The sequence below is a fragment of the Galeopterus variegatus genome, unplaced genomic scaffold (assembly GCF_000696425.1).
Source record: "Galeopterus variegatus unplaced genomic scaffold, G_variegatus-3.0.2 Scaffold457, whole genome shotgun sequence".
NCBI classification, from domain to species: Eukaryota; Metazoa; Chordata; class Mammalia; order Dermoptera; family Cynocephalidae; genus Galeopterus; species Galeopterus variegatus.
In genome coordinates, this window is record NW_007726568.1 from 492,066 (window position 1) to 507,464 (window position 15,399).

The 15,399-nt window shown below is 40.4% G+C and overlaps 1 protein-coding gene and 1 long non-coding RNA gene across 2 annotated transcripts in view; one reads left to right on the top strand and one right to left on the bottom strand.

Moving 5' to 3' along the window:
• The window catches only part of KIF11 (kinesin family member 11), a 51,097-nt gene extending 46,501 nt beyond the window's left edge, over nucleotides 1–4,596 (bottom strand). Inside the window, exon 1 of the mRNA XM_008568993.1 lies at nucleotides 4,520–4,596. Coding sequence (XP_008567215.1) covers nucleotides 4,520–4,596 — 77 coding nt within the window. The remainder of the gene's footprint in view (nucleotides 1–4,519) is intronic.
• Nucleotides 4,597–5,125: 529 nt separating this feature from the next.
• Nucleotides 5,126–13,220, top strand: LOC103587519. The gene is made up of 2 exons (XR_550233.1): nucleotides 5,126–5,336; nucleotides 12,894–13,220. It is a non-coding gene; the product is annotated as an uncharacterized LOC103587519 (long non-coding RNA).
• Nucleotides 13,221–15,399: the final 2,179 nt, after the last annotated feature.

Genomic DNA, 15,399 nt, shown 5'->3' on the forward strand with positions numbered 1-15,399 from the left:
CTTGAGAGAGCTGATGACACCAAAGTCAAGGGTTCAGAACCTTGTACCAGCCAGCTACCAAAAAAATAAAAATAAGTAAATAAAATAAGATAGCATCAAAAAGAATAAAATATTTAGGAAATAATTTAACCAAGGAGGTAAAAGACTTATAAAATGAAAACCACAATATATTGTTGACAGAAATTAAAGATGACATAAATAAATGGAAGCACATCCTGTGTTCATGAGCTAGAAGACTTAATATTGTTAAGACATCAGTACTACCCAAAGTGATCTACAGATTCGATGTAATCCATATTAAAATCACAATGACATGTTTTGCAGAAATAGAAAAACCCATCTGAAAATGCATATGGAATCTCCAGGGACTCCAAATAGCCAAAACAATCTTGAAAAAGGAGAACAAAGCTGGATAACTCACAACTTCCTGATTTCGAAACTTACTACAAAGCCACAGTAATCAAAACCATGTGGTATGGCACAAAGACAGACATATAGACCAAGGGAGTAGAATACAGAGCCCAGAAATAAACAGTCTCATATAGGGGAAAATGATTTTTGACAAGGTTGCCAAGACCATTCAATGGGGAAAGGACAGTCTTTTCAACAAACGGTGCTGGGAAAACCGGATATCCACACGCAAAAGAATGAAGTTGGACCCTTACTTAACACTTTACCAAAAAATAAACTCAAAATGGATCAGACTTAAATGTAATACCTAACACAGTAAAACTATTAGAAGAAAACACAGGGTAAAATCTTCAACAATGAATTCTTGGATATGACACCAAAGACACAGGCAAAAACAGAAAAATTGAACTTCAGAAAAGTTTTTAAATGTTGTGCATCAAATGTTGTGTATCAACAGAGTAAAAAGGCAACCCACAGAATGGAGAAAAAAATTGTGCAGATCAAATATCTGAGAAGGGATTGATATCCAGAATATACAGAGAACGCAACTACAACAAAATCAATCCAATTAAAAAATGGGCCAAGGACTTAAACAGACACTTTTCCAAAGAATATATAGAAATGGCCAATAAACACATGAAAAGATGCTCAACATCAGTAATTATTAGGGATATGCAAATCATAACTACAATGAAATACCACCTCATACTCATTAAGATGGCTACTATCAAAAAAAAAAGGAAAAGGGCCGGCCCGGTGGCGCACTCTGTAGAACACCAAAGGTTCAGATCCCATATAGAGACCGGTCCGCTCACTGGTTGAGCGCGATGTGGGCGCGACACCGAGGGTTGCGATCCCGTTGCCGGTCACGGTACGGGCGCGACACCGAGGGCTGCGATCCCGAGGGCTGCAATCCCGTTACCGGTCACGAGAAAAGACAAAAAGGAAAAAAAAAAAAAAAGGAAAAAACATGAGTTGGGAAGAATGTAGAGAAATTGGAACAGTTGCACACTGTTGTTGGGGATGTAAAATGGTACAGCCGCTGTGGAAAATAGTATGTCAGTTCCTCAAAAAATTAAAAATAGAATGATCACATGATCCAGCAATTCCACTTCTGTATACACAAAAGAAAACGGGGTCTCGAAGAGATATTTTTACATCCATGTTCACAGCAGCATTATTTACAATAGCTAAAATGTGGAAGCAACCCAAGTGTCGGTAGACAGGCAGATGAATGGATAAGCAAAATGTGGTATATACATACAATGAAATACTACTCAGCCTTAAAAAGGAAGGAAATTCTGACATACACTACATTATGGATGAACCCTGAGGACACTATGCTAAGAGAAATAAGCCAGTCACAAAAAGATAAATACTGTATTATGATTCCACTTACATGAAGTACTTAAAGTAGTCAAAATCATAGACAGACAGTAGGATGGTGGTTGTCAGGGATGGAGGGGATAGGGAGAATGGGGAGTTATTGTTTAATTAGTATAGAGTTTCAGTTTTTCAAGATGAAAGGAGTTAAGGAGATGGATGGTGGTGATGATTGCAGAATAATATGAATGTACTTATTTTTATTTCTATTTTTTACTTTTTTTTGAAAAAGATAACTGGTAAGGGGATCTTAACCCCTGACTTGGTGTTGTCAGCACCACTCTTCCAAGTGAGCTAACTGGCCACCCCTATATCGGGATCCGAACCTGGCCTTGGTGTTATCAGCACCATACTCTCCCAAGTGAGCCACGGGCCAGCCCCTAAACATATTTAATACTATTTAACTGTACACTTAAAAATGGTTAAGGTGGTAAGTTTTATATTAGATGTATTGGAACACAATTTTAAAAATCAGAAAAAAATGGGGGGAGGATAGTTAGGAGGATCAGAAAGATAGACAGTAGCTAGATCATGTAGGCATCTATAGCCTACCTGTGGGTCACACAAATCTCACCCCTGACCTGCCAAAGATCTAAGAATGATTTTTACAGTTTTAAAGGATTGTTCAAGAAGAAAAAAAAAAAAATCAGAGAAAAATATGTGACAGATAGCACACAGCTGGTTAGAGCACAACCTTGTATAACACTAAGATCATTAAAAAAAAAATATTTATAGGGGCTCTTTACCCCTGAGGGCCTCAATACTCACATATTTACTAAAGTTTAATGACAGACTCACCAGGAAAGCTATTGGAAGAAAAAAGGTCAGAAAAGAAAACCTGAAAAAAAAAAAAAAAAAAAAAAAAAAAACTGTATTCTAAAATTATTGTAAATACTAGACACAACTGAAGCACTTTTCATTGATGATAAAGCAAAAGAAATCTCTTCTAAGGCAAGGCTTGAAATGTATGAGGATAATAAACATCAACTGCAAGATAACGAACTGTGGACAGAGGAAGACACATAGGCAGGGGTACACAGGGGGCCCCAAGTATAAAGATTGTTTTGTTTCTTAATCTGGGTGATGGATACACAAATGTTTGTTACATTGTTCTTTATAACCTTTTATAAATCTGAAATATTTTGTAACTAACAATAAAGAAAGGAATCAAAGAAAATAAAAGCACACAGAAAAGGTAATATTGCCTGGCTTTATTAAACAATCAAAATAACCTTAAAATTTGCATTTTGGGGGCCGGCCCGTGGCTCACTCGGGAGAGTGTGGTGTTGATAACACCGAGGCCGCGGGTTTGGATCCCTGTGTAGGGATGGCCAGTTGGCTCAATGGCTGAGCGTGGTGCTGACAACACCAAGTCAGGGGTTGAGATCCCCTTACTGGTCATCTTTTAAAAAAAAATAAAATAAAAAATTAAAAAATAAAAATTTGCATTTTTTTAAATATATGTTCATTTCTTTTTTTTTTTTTTTAAAGATGACCGGTAAGGGGATCTCAACCCTTGGCTTGGTGTTGTCAGCACCATGCTCAGCCATTGAGCAAACCGGCCATCCCTATATAGGATCCGAACCCGCGGCCTTGGTGTTATCAGCACCGCACTCTACCGAGTGAGCCACGGGCCGGCCCGATGTTCATTTCTTTTTTTAACCTTCTAAATAAGTAACTATTAACAGAAGCCCCAGAGTGCAACTGGTGTCATTGGCTAGACTTAGGTTACCACCAGATTTCCTCTCCGGCACCTCGTTTAGAAACCTAGTCATCATCTTTGATATCTATACTTCAAGTTACCAGAACTGAGTAAACAATAACCAAAGAAAGTTTGTTGATACAGGTTTAATCTTAGAATTTTAATTTTAGAATACTTTTGAATCTACAGAACAGCAACAAAAACTGACACACGAAATATACATACACCAGTTAACTGTGAAGAGACTCTAAAAAGTTGAATAAATCAATCTGTGATTAAGCAGCAGTTTCTACAACAAACAAGTTCTCCTTCTAACTCATTTTAAAATTGAAAAGATACTTGGAAACTAGTCAGGGGAGAGTTGAACACCCCTACACACCCTCTCAACTGGAAAAATCTGTGTCTTTCGGTCTATGAACAAAGGGAAGACCAGGTTGCCTCACAAACAGATAACTACACTAGCTTAAGTTGTCTTGATCTTTTAAAAACATAAATTCACTTTATAACTTAATTTTTAGCGTTTAAATACTGTTTACTTGTTCAGTAGGGATGAAGAAAATATTGAAGAAACTACTGTGTCTAGAATAAAAAGAAAACGGGTGATTGATTACTGTTTTAGAGACGACAGAGATGCTAATCCCAAGGTGAGTGTTAAACCATCTGCACAGTAGTTATGCTGCCTTATTTCCAAACTGACAAACTGCATAAAGTAGCATATAAAAGTGACGCCTAAATCTTTACCGACATTTAAAAAATAAACGCACTTCTCAGAAAAGAATGATGATCAAATTCTCCTCCTAAATAGCAGTTTAATACAGACATCATACTTTCTCCTGAAAAACGGACACTATTTTATTCCTCACAGCAACCTGCTGTCTGTCATTTTATCGAACAGAACAAGGGGAACCAAGAAACCGGTTTGGTACCCTCAGGAAATGCAAACAAAATCCCTCTCCCCGGACCGCGCAGGAGGAAGCCCAGCAGCAAAGCCCCGCGCTGCGAACCCTGCTAGCCTCTCCCTACCTGCATCTCACCACCACCTGGATGTTCTTCCCCTTCTCCTCTTTCTTCTTCGCAGAGGAATTTGGCTGGGACGCCATACCTGTCCCCACCAAAAAGCAAGGCCTGGCCGCGGACTCGGGCTCTGTGGAGCAGAAGCGGGTGGGTGCCCACCTCCCCTGCCGGGTGCTGCGTCCCCGCTCTCCACCTGGGACTCTAGCGGTGGCGTCTGTCCCGCACCAGCCAGAGCCACCGAATCACAAATCTAGTTTCCACCCAAAGCCCTAGAAACCGAGAAACGACTCGGCGCCTCAATTTGAAAAAGGAGCCGAGTTGCCGGGCCAATGGCAGCGCGAGCGCGCAGGGCACCATGGGACACGGTGTCGTCACTGGAGCCCCGCCCTTGGGGCGTGGCCAGCGGGAAAATAAGAATCGGGTCTGTCCACGCCGGGGGGATCTCGTAGTCTAGAGAGAGAGACGCAGAGGGAAGTGGGACGCTTCAGCGTAAGCTTGTTCAAGTTACACAACGTCTCTAAACCAAAATATCATCTTGAAAATGGAAATAATAGTAACCGTCTTATATGGTCGTGATGAGAATTAATGAGCTTGTGCAGGTAAATAGTTTAGATTAGGACATATACAAAGGGCTCAGGAAATACTGGCCATGATTATAAGCGAGAATTCAAAGAGTGCCATGGAAACACAGAAGAGAGAGGTCCGAAGCGAGCCGCCTCCTCGGAGGCAGTGTCCTAAGGGATAAGGCTACTTAACACGGGTTCCAAATCGTGATGAAATGGACATCGAATGTCAATTGAAGGACTCTGAATTTACCCTTTAGCCGGTAAGTCATCATCGATAAATGATTCCAAACAAGAATGCAAAGTGAGATTTGCGTTTTAGGGCAACCGCTCTGCAGTGCAGCTTCAGGGCGCGCTCCTGGTGTCTACGTGACGTAGCAGTCGGCGGGCATCTCAGGGAGGTTAAGAAAAGGCCCGCCACCGCGGCCTACAAATCCCAGCATGCAGCGCTCGCTGGTTCCTGCCGGTGACCTCAGCCTTCCCGTATGTGCAGCTTGGGCATCTTGGCAGTGCGTGGGTGACTCGGCCACTTAAGGTATGGGTCACGGGCTCAGGAATACTGAATCAGGGCCTATGCCGTAGTACGTTCCTGGAGCTGCGCTTCTGGGCCCCACTTAACCCATAGGAACGTAGATGTCATTTTAGTCTCTTAAGTAATGGCTGGTTGCAGTGGAAAGCTCTCAGGTACCCTCAGGGTTCCTGCACTTAACCCCCTAGTACCCTCCAAGGAAACTACATCTGCAACTCAGACTGCTGGTCATCTCCATTCTGCATTGCCAGCTGTCTACTCTCCTCTCCGATGTCGCACGGGCATCTGAAAATGGACCTATACAAAACGATCCCCTTACCTCCACCCTAATCTTTCTTATCTGGACACTTAGTGCTAACCAGAACTTTTGATTCCTTCATCCTCCACGTCTAGTGTAATCCCATCGGTTTTGTCTCCTCTGCTACCCTAGTCCAAGTCTCTTATCTCTTCCCTGAGCAACTGTCATCAACCTTCTTAACAAGTATCCTTACTTCTACTCTTTTCTCCTTCCCCAACTGCGTTCACTCAGCAAGGAAAGGATCTTTTATTTATTTTTCCTTTAGAATTATTTTATTAAATCGTAAATGTACAACAGCTTCCTAACGCTACACACGCACTTAAATTTTTTAAAGGAAAAACGTTATGTCTTATTACACCATGATCCTGGCTAATAGCTTTTCAAAACGTTGAGAAAAATCTTTTAAAAAGTTTCACATACTGGGCCGGCCCGTGGCTCACTCGGGAGAGTGCGGTGCTGATAACACCAAGGCCCCGGGTTCGGATCCCATTTAGGGATGGCTGGTTCGCTCACTGGCTGAGCATGGTGCTGACAACACCAAGTCAAGGGTTAAGATCCCCTTACCGGTCATCTTTAAAAAAAAAAAAAAAGTTTCATATATTGGGCCGTCCCGTGGCTCACTCGGGAGAGTGTGGTGCTGATAACACCAAGTCAAGGGTTAAGATCCCCTTACCGGTCATCTTTAAAAAAAAAAAAAAAAAAGTTTCACATATCACCTGAAACTTAGAAATTTAACATTATCAAAGAATGAATGCTTGTGCACTCTTACAAAGACCACTGGAAAGAAACAACAATTAAATAGCTAAGAAACTGTCTCAGAGGCATTTTTATTTTTATAACCCTTCCTCCACAGTAAAGTAATGTTATTAAATAATCCAATCCATTCACAAAATGACTCTCTGCATCTGCTCTGGTGTCTTCTGCCATATCACTGCATATTTATTATTTCAATAACCTGAAGCTGTTCTGTTACCTCTGGACTCTCATCCTCTCCTATTTATACAGCGAAACCCATGGCAAGTAAGAAGAAACTCAATATCAGCTCCACCCACCATAACCCCCACTTCTTCCACTGCCTCCTGAACCATAGTTTCCTCCACTATATAGTCCACCATGTTCCTGCTACCACCATAGTTTCCACTCTTCATTGGACCAGAAGGTTGCTAATTATAATTTCCATTCCCATAATTTCCTCCTCCATTGTTGTCATAAACACCTCCATAGCCCCCACCCTGGTTGCCATATCCAGGTAAAAATATGGACTGCTTCTCAAATTTGCGTGTCATTCTTGTGTAGGGGCCATGCTAATCTTCTCTGTATTGTTCCAATTTCTAGAATATGTGCTTTCAAAGCAAGCATGGGAAGGATCTTTTAAAAAGCATATCATGGCCGGCCCGTGGCTCACTCGGGAGAGTGTGGTGCTGATAACACCAAGGCCACGGGTTCGGATCCCATATAGGGATGGCCGGTTCGCTCACTGGGTGAGCGTGGTGCTGACAACACCAAGCCAAGGGTTGAGATCCCCTTACCGGTCATCTTTAAAAAAAAAAAAAAAAATTAATTAATTAATTAATTTTTTAAAAAAAGCATATCACATAATGCCTTCATCTGCTTTTTAACCTTACACTAGCTTCTCATTCTACTTGGAATAAAATCCTAATTCCTTACCATGCTTTGTAAGGCCCTCATGATCTGGCTCTTGCCTATAGCGTCAACTCCAGCCACTTCCCACATCCCACTGCTGTGCTTCAGAGCCTCTAAGTTTTTGCTCCCAGCTGCCAGGCCTTTGTACTTGATGCACCCTCTGCCTGAAACTCTTTTCCTTGGGCTCTTTGCATGGCTTACCCATTCTCATGCTTCAGATCTAAGTTCAACTTTCTCTTTTTTTTTTTTTTTTTCCTTTTTGTCTTTTTTCATGACCAGCAACGGGATTGCAACCCTCCGTGTTGCATCAGCACCTCGCTCAGCCAGTGAGCGGCCGGTCTGTATGTGGGATCCGAACCCTCAGGGGGAGCGCAGCCGCGCTCCCAAGCGGCACACTGTAGCAGTGCGCCACCGGGCCGGCCCTCAACTTTCTCTTTAAAAAGACTTTTCCTGATCACTCTTTTTAAAGCACTTCCTCTTATAGTATTTCAGGATCCTGTGTATTTCCTTCATAACACTTGCTACAAGCTGTAATTATATTGGTAGTATATTGTCTGCCTCCCTGGATAGAATGTAAGTTTATCAGGGCCCTGTTTTGTTCACTACTGTTTTCCCAGTGTCTCAAACAAAGCTTTACACAAATTATTAACTCAATTAACATATATTGAGTACCTGAAGGAAATTACTTAATCTCTCTGGCTAGGTTTTCTTACCTGTAAAATGAAGGTAATAATATAGTCATGTGCCTCATAACCATGTTTTGAACAACGACAGACCACCTGTACAACTATGGTCAGAGCAATAGGCTAGGTTTGTAGTAGGCTATGCCACCTAGGTCTGTGTAACTATACTCTATGATACTCATGATGTTCACGCAACCATGAAATCACCTAACAAGGCATTTCTCAGAACACATTCCCATCATTCAGCAATGTGTAATTGAAATTACTATTATTGTGAGGATTAAAATAATAATATGTATAACTTGCTTGGCACATAATAGGCAAATAAAAAGCACTTAATTTCTTCTCATTAATAACAGTCTCCATTTGATAATAGATATACTATTATCTGTTATCATTTATGTAGGGCTTACTATGTGTCAGACTCTGTGCTAAAGGCTTTATGTGCGTCATCTCATTTAATATTCAGAACAACTCTCTGAAGAAGGAACTATTATTTTCCACTATTTTATCTATGAGCAGGTCAAGTAAGTATATTGTCTGTAGTAATATAGCTAAATATCAGGGAAGGAACTGAGAATTCTTTCTGATTCCAAATCCCAGGCTGTTAACTACTGACTTCCTCACATCCTTTTTCCATTTGCTCAGTGCATTTTCAGCCACTTCATCATACCCTTAGTGAGTGGTTATTGTGGGTCAGGCAATGAAGACATAGGTTGAATTATTGTCCTTGCCCTCAAGACTAAGTCTAATGGAGATGGCCAGGGTCTTATGGACATTTGCAGGAGTTTTGTTGTACTAAGCAAGTGGCTGTTTCTGAAATGTTATTTTACACTGTCCCTTTAGAGCTCAAACTACTCAGGCTAATCAACATTTCTCTCTTGAAAGTCTTCCCACCACTAGAAATGACTCAGTACTTTAGGAAGAGTTAACCTGGTTCTTCCAATGCAACATCATTGCCCACGTGTTTGGTCTGACATTTCTCTCAAGAATATATGTACTTCTACATATCAGCCAGCTGCCAAAAAAAAAAATAGTATGTGTACTTCTTAGATAAATTATTTTTAAGTTGATTTTTTTAAAGTAAAATATGGACATTTTTTAAAAAGTTAAATAGTCCTAGGTCCAGGGTTCGATCCTTGTACTGGCCAGCAGCCACCCCAAAAAATAAATAAAAATAAAGAAAGAAAGCGTTACGTAGTCCTAAAAAGCTTATAACCAGAACAAGGTATCTTTCTGCCTTATCCCACCCCAGTGCCTCTAGACTTTTGCTCAGACGCAACCATTTTCAACTCTTAGCAATGTTTTTTTAACATTTATACATTTCTGGGCCAGCCCGGTGGTGCACTGGAGAGTGTGCCGCTTGGGAGTGCGGCGGCGCTCCCGCCTAGGGTTCGGATCCCATGTGGAGACTGGTTCCCACTCACTGGCTGAGCACGGTGCGAGCACAACACCGAGGGTTGCAATCCCGTTGCCGGTCAGTAAAAAAGACAAAAAGGAAAAAAAAAAAACATTTATACGTTTCCATTTTTGTAAGGAATTTGTATATACTGTTACCCTTTGATTAATCCGTTTTAGACATTATTCATTAACTTCGTCTTATGGTAGATGAGGATTTAGTTCTGAAACTTTACCATCCTCTCTGCTTTCTCTTCCTCATACACCCAATTCTATTTTTGGTTAAATCAATAATCCGTATTTAGGTTATTATGCCTATTCATACCTGAGTATTTCATTCTAGTGACTAGACTAGAAATTTTGCAATCATGTATTTTGGTGTTCATCTATTTTCATCCGTTCTGCTGAGCATTCAGTGAATTCTTTGTCTGGCAACTCATTTCCTTTATTTCTTGGAAATGTTTCTGAATTATTCATTGAGCATTTGGTTCGTTTTCTCTGTTTTTTATTTATTTATTTATTTATTTTGCCTGGTACAGGGATTGAACCCTGGACCTTGGTGTTATCAGCACCATGCTATAACCAACTGAGCTAACCAGCCAGCTCTGTACTCCTATAATTTCTTCTGGAATGCCTATACATAGATATTAGATTTCCACTACCCAGTGATTACCACTACTTTTTTTTTTTAATGGCAGCTGGCCAGTGTGGGGATCCGAACCCTTGACTTTGGTGTTACCAGCTGCTGTAGATTGGATGCCCCCTAACCTCACTGCAATTGTTGAGGGTGGGAAATCCTATTATGGTAACTGAAAGGTGGGGCCTTGAAGAGGTGATTAGATTGTAGGACCATGCAGTAGTGAACGGATTAATAGTGGTGGTCAGGGGCATGGTTTTGAGGGCTTTAAAAGGAAGTGAATGAGGGGCTATCTCTCTGTGCTCCACCATTGTGCCATGTGAGACCTCTGCACATCAGTGTCACCACCAACAAGGCTCTCACCAGATGTGTTCCCTGTACTTGGGACTTCCCAGCCTCTGAAACTGTAAGCAATAAATATTGTTTCTTTACAGATTACTCAGTTCCAGGTATTTTGTTATAAGTAACTGAAGTGGACTAATACAGAAAATTGGTACCAGAAGTGGAGTGTTGCTTATAACAAATACTTGAAAATGTGGAAGTGGCTTTGTCTTTTTTTTTTTTTTTTTTTTTAAAAATGACCGGTAAGGGGATCTTAACCCTTGACTTGGTGTTGTCAGCACCACGCCCCCCCAGGTGAGCAAACCGGCCATCCCTATATAGGATCCGAACCCGTGGCCTTGGTGTTGTCAGCACCGCACTCTCCCGAGTGAGCCACGGGGCCGGCCCTGGAAGTGGCTTTGGAACTGGATATTGTGCAAAGGTTGGAGGAGTTTGGAGGACTCAGAAGAGCTTGTAGTAAGGGCAGTACCGCTAAAGCCTACACAACATAATTATTTAATATCATCAAAAAGCAGTCAGTGTTTCTGCTTTCCTGATAGTCTCATAAATGTTTCTTTTTCACATGGGTTTGTTTGAATCAGGATCCAAATCAAGGACCAAACATTTCATTTGGTTAATGTGTCTCTTTTTTTGTTTTATATATTTTTTGAGATTATCTTTCTTTGAAGATTTTATTGGAGTATTGCAAACAGAAAAGTAAACAAATCATAAGTGTACAGTTTAATTAATTTTCAAAGACTGAACACATCCATGTAAAACACACCCCAGAAATTCCTCCTTTATTCTCTTTTTCAGTCACTGCCAGCCCAAGGGCAACCAATAACCTGACTTCTAACACTATAAATTAGTTTTGCCTGGTTTTCAACTTCATATAAATGGACTTGTACAATATATACCCTTCTTGTCTGGCTTCTTTCACCATCTTGTGAGATTTATCCGTATTCTTGAGTATAATTTTTGTTTGTTCATTTTCATTACTGTAGAGTATTCCATTATGTGAATATTCCACAGTTTATTTGTCCTGTGTATTTTACTGTGGATAAGCACTTGGATTGTTTCTAGTTTGAGACTATTATTAATTGTGCTGCTGCTGTGAACATTCTAGTACATGTATTTTCAAGGACATATGTTCACATTTCTGTTGGGCATACAGCTAGAAGTGGAATTACTGTGTCATAGTGTTTGCATATGTTCAGCTTTAACAGATATTACCAAACTGTTTTTATGGCTTATTTGTCTGCTTTTGTGTCAATATCATATTGTCTCAATTAGCATAGCTTAATAATAATTCTTAATATTTGGTAGTATAAGTGTTCCGAATACTTCTTCAAGACTGGCTTGGATTTTCCTGGCCCTTTGCATTGTCATATAAAATTTTATGAAAAGCTTATCATAGCTATCAATTCCAAGCCCTGTTTAATCTGTAGCTTTCTCCTTCCTTATTTTTTATTTTGCAACTTATTTGTCGAAAAAATCAAGTCATTTTTCCTATAGTGTTCCAAACATTATTTTTTATTTTTATTTTTTTTGTCTTTTTCCGTGTCCGGCAACGGATCGCAACCCTCAGTGTCGCCCCCGTACCGGACCAGGACCGGCAACGGGATCGCAACCCTCGGTGTTGCCCCCGTGCCTCGCTCAGCCAGTGAGCGGGAACCGGTCTGTATGTGGGATCCGAACCCTCGGGCGGGAGCGCCGCTGCGCTTCCCAAGCGGCGCACTATCCAGTGCGCCACCGGGCCGGCCAAGTGTTCCAAACATTCTAAATTTTGTAATCATATCCTTATAATTGATTTAACATGTTTGTCCCCTGTATTTCCTGTAATCGGTAGTTACATCTCAGGCTTAATCAGATTCAGCAAATATGCACTTAACAAGCATTTACTAAGCAATGTGCTTGCTGGCAGGTGGGATACAAAACTGACTAAAACATTATTGCTATTGCTTCTTACGAGTATAGAAGGTTAAGATTCAAATAATTGCCTTTTAAGAGTGGCAAATTACTCTGGCAGCTTAGATCAGAGAATGATTACTTCCAATAGTGTGTGTAAGGAATGGAAATAAGGGAAATTTTCATGAAGGCAATATTTCAGCAGGCTTGAAAGTTGCTAGAGCACTGACAAGTTAGTATTATTGTAAGCATTGGTTAGCTGTGACAACTGTGTAAACCGGAGTTTTGTGAGAGTAAAGTCTGGAAATATGTTGTAGTGGGTTGAGTGGTGACCCTAAGAATGTTATGTTCTGATCACAGGAGCCTGTGAATTTTACATTATGTCTTTATTATTATTTACAGAAGTGTCTTTGCATATGTAATTAAGCTAAGAAGGAGATGAGATCATCTTGGATTACCCAGCTGTGTACTAAGTCCAGTGACAAATGTCCTTATAAGAGACAGTAAAAGAAAAGATACGCCAAGGAAAAGGCAATGTGAAGATGGAGGCAGAGACTGGAATGTTGTGCCCACAAGCCAAGGAAGCTGGCAACTATCAGAAGCTGGAAGAGGCAAAGAACGGATTCTCCCCTACATTCCATTTAGGACACTTGGCCCTGCTAACACTTTGATTTTGGACTTCTGGCCTCCAGACTAAGAGAATAAATTTCCATGTTTTAAGACACTAAATTTGCTGTACTTTGTTGTGGCAGCCACAGGAAAATAATATAAGGTGGGTTGGGGCTAGAATGTGATATGGTGGGATTTGACCTTACACTGCACTAGGAGTCAAATTATGCATTTCTTTAATAAGTATGTTAGGTACATGTAAGACTTTGGGGACAGTGGACACTAGTTTTTTGGGGGGTTTGTTTTGTTTTTGGTGGCTGGTCTATAAGGGGATCTAAACCTGTGACCTTGGTGTTATAAGGCTGCACTCTAACCAACTGAGCTAACCAGCCAGCCAAAGTTTGCTTATTATTATTTTTTTTTGACAGTCGTAACTAGAAAAACATTGAGAATGTCCCTTCTCTTTGTGAATTATCTTCTTCTTCCCACTCTAGCAAAAACAACTTGAGGGAAGGACATTTTTTATTCATCTTTGTGACTGTCATAGGGTTATGCACCTATGCTCAGTAAACATTTGTTGAATAATTAAAACTAACTTTAAATTTTGGTTCATTATTAATTACTTAGGTATCCTTTGTCTTTAGCTATTAGCACAAAATTTTGAGCTGGTGGATTCAGAATTCAGGATATTTCATTTTGATTTTGAATATATAACAAGACAGGAGGTTAGACTAGTTCAAAAGACATTCTTTTTCTGAATGTTACCAATTAGGAAATAAGTGCCGATAGGCCACCACTGGGCTTCCTTTTTTTCTTTTTTCAATTCATTAGGAACTCTTCAGTCAGCTCTATGGTGAACTCTATTCTATCTGAGCCAATGAAAAGGACTTGTACTACGGATGAACCGAAAGTAATTTATATTTGGTTTCAAGTATGTTACAATACTCATATTTGAATATGTGTCTAATTTTCCCATCTGGGACAAGGAATGACTTCAGGGCATTACTATTTTCTGCTTCTAAACTAGTTGTCTAGGTGGTTCACACATCATACTTGTTTCTGTGAGGGTGGGAAAGGTTATACCCTCAATCTTCACATTGCCCACTTTTTTTCATCATTCTGGGCTCTGCTCAAACGTCACCTCTTCAGAGAGGCCTTTCCTGACCAACCCATTCAAAAAAGCCCTCTACTGTATTACTTCCTATTTCCTTATCCTGTACTCTATTTTTCTTATTTGCTTACTCGATTATTGTCTGTTTTCCCCACACAGCTAGAAGGTAAGTTCCATGAAGACAGAAACTTTTGTCTTTTTTGTCCATTGCTACATCCCCAGCATCTTTAAAATATCTGGCACCTAGAAGGCACTCAAACATTTGTCAAGGCAACACATAAGTGAATGAAAGAATCACAGGTTTTGGAATCAGACAGTCCTGGGTACAAATTGCAACTCCATTCTTTTTGTGCAATTTTTGGCAAGTTTCTTAACTATCTGTGCCATAGCTTCCTCATATCTGATAAGTGGAGAAAAACATGCATTTCAAGGTGGTTGTGAAAATTAATGATGGATCTATTTACAATGCCAGACATAGCAGAGCCTCAACATTGTTAGTTTCTTTCCATCCATCTCCTCTTTATTGAGATTATATATTATTCTTTCTTATCCAGTACAGAAGCTAACAAAATTTAAATTTCACGGCCCTTCACTTGCACAGGCTCTGGACTCGGAGTTGTAGTGGGGAAGCCGGTTGTGCTCTGGAAGTATTTTTATGTAAGCGTTTCTAATAAATAACCTAAAGAAATCTCAGAAGAAAGAGTCCTGAATCTCCAAGTCTTGAGTCATTTGTTGTGATTTATTCTCTTTCTAAGTATTAGTTTGCTCATTTTGTATTCATAATTTGTATTCTATTTTTTGGGGGGAGGGGGTATACCAGTAAGGCGATCTGAACACTGGACCTTGGTGACACCAGCGTCATGCTCTCCCAAGCGAGCTAACCGGCCAGCTTGTATTCTATTTCTTAAAGTCCCCCAAACTGAATCCACCCTTGACTCAACCCATTTATGGATTACACTAAGTGAGTATAAATGTATTCAGAACGTCTGCATTAAGATTCTCAGAGGAGGGGCCGGCCCGTGGCTCACTCGGGAGAGTGTGGTGCTGATAACACCAAGGCCCCGGGTTCGGATCCCACATAGGGATGGCCGATTCGCTCACTGGCTGAGCGTGGTGCTGACAACACCAAGTCAAGGGTTAAGATCCCCTTACCGGTCATCTTTTTTTTTTTTTTTTTTTTTTTTTTTT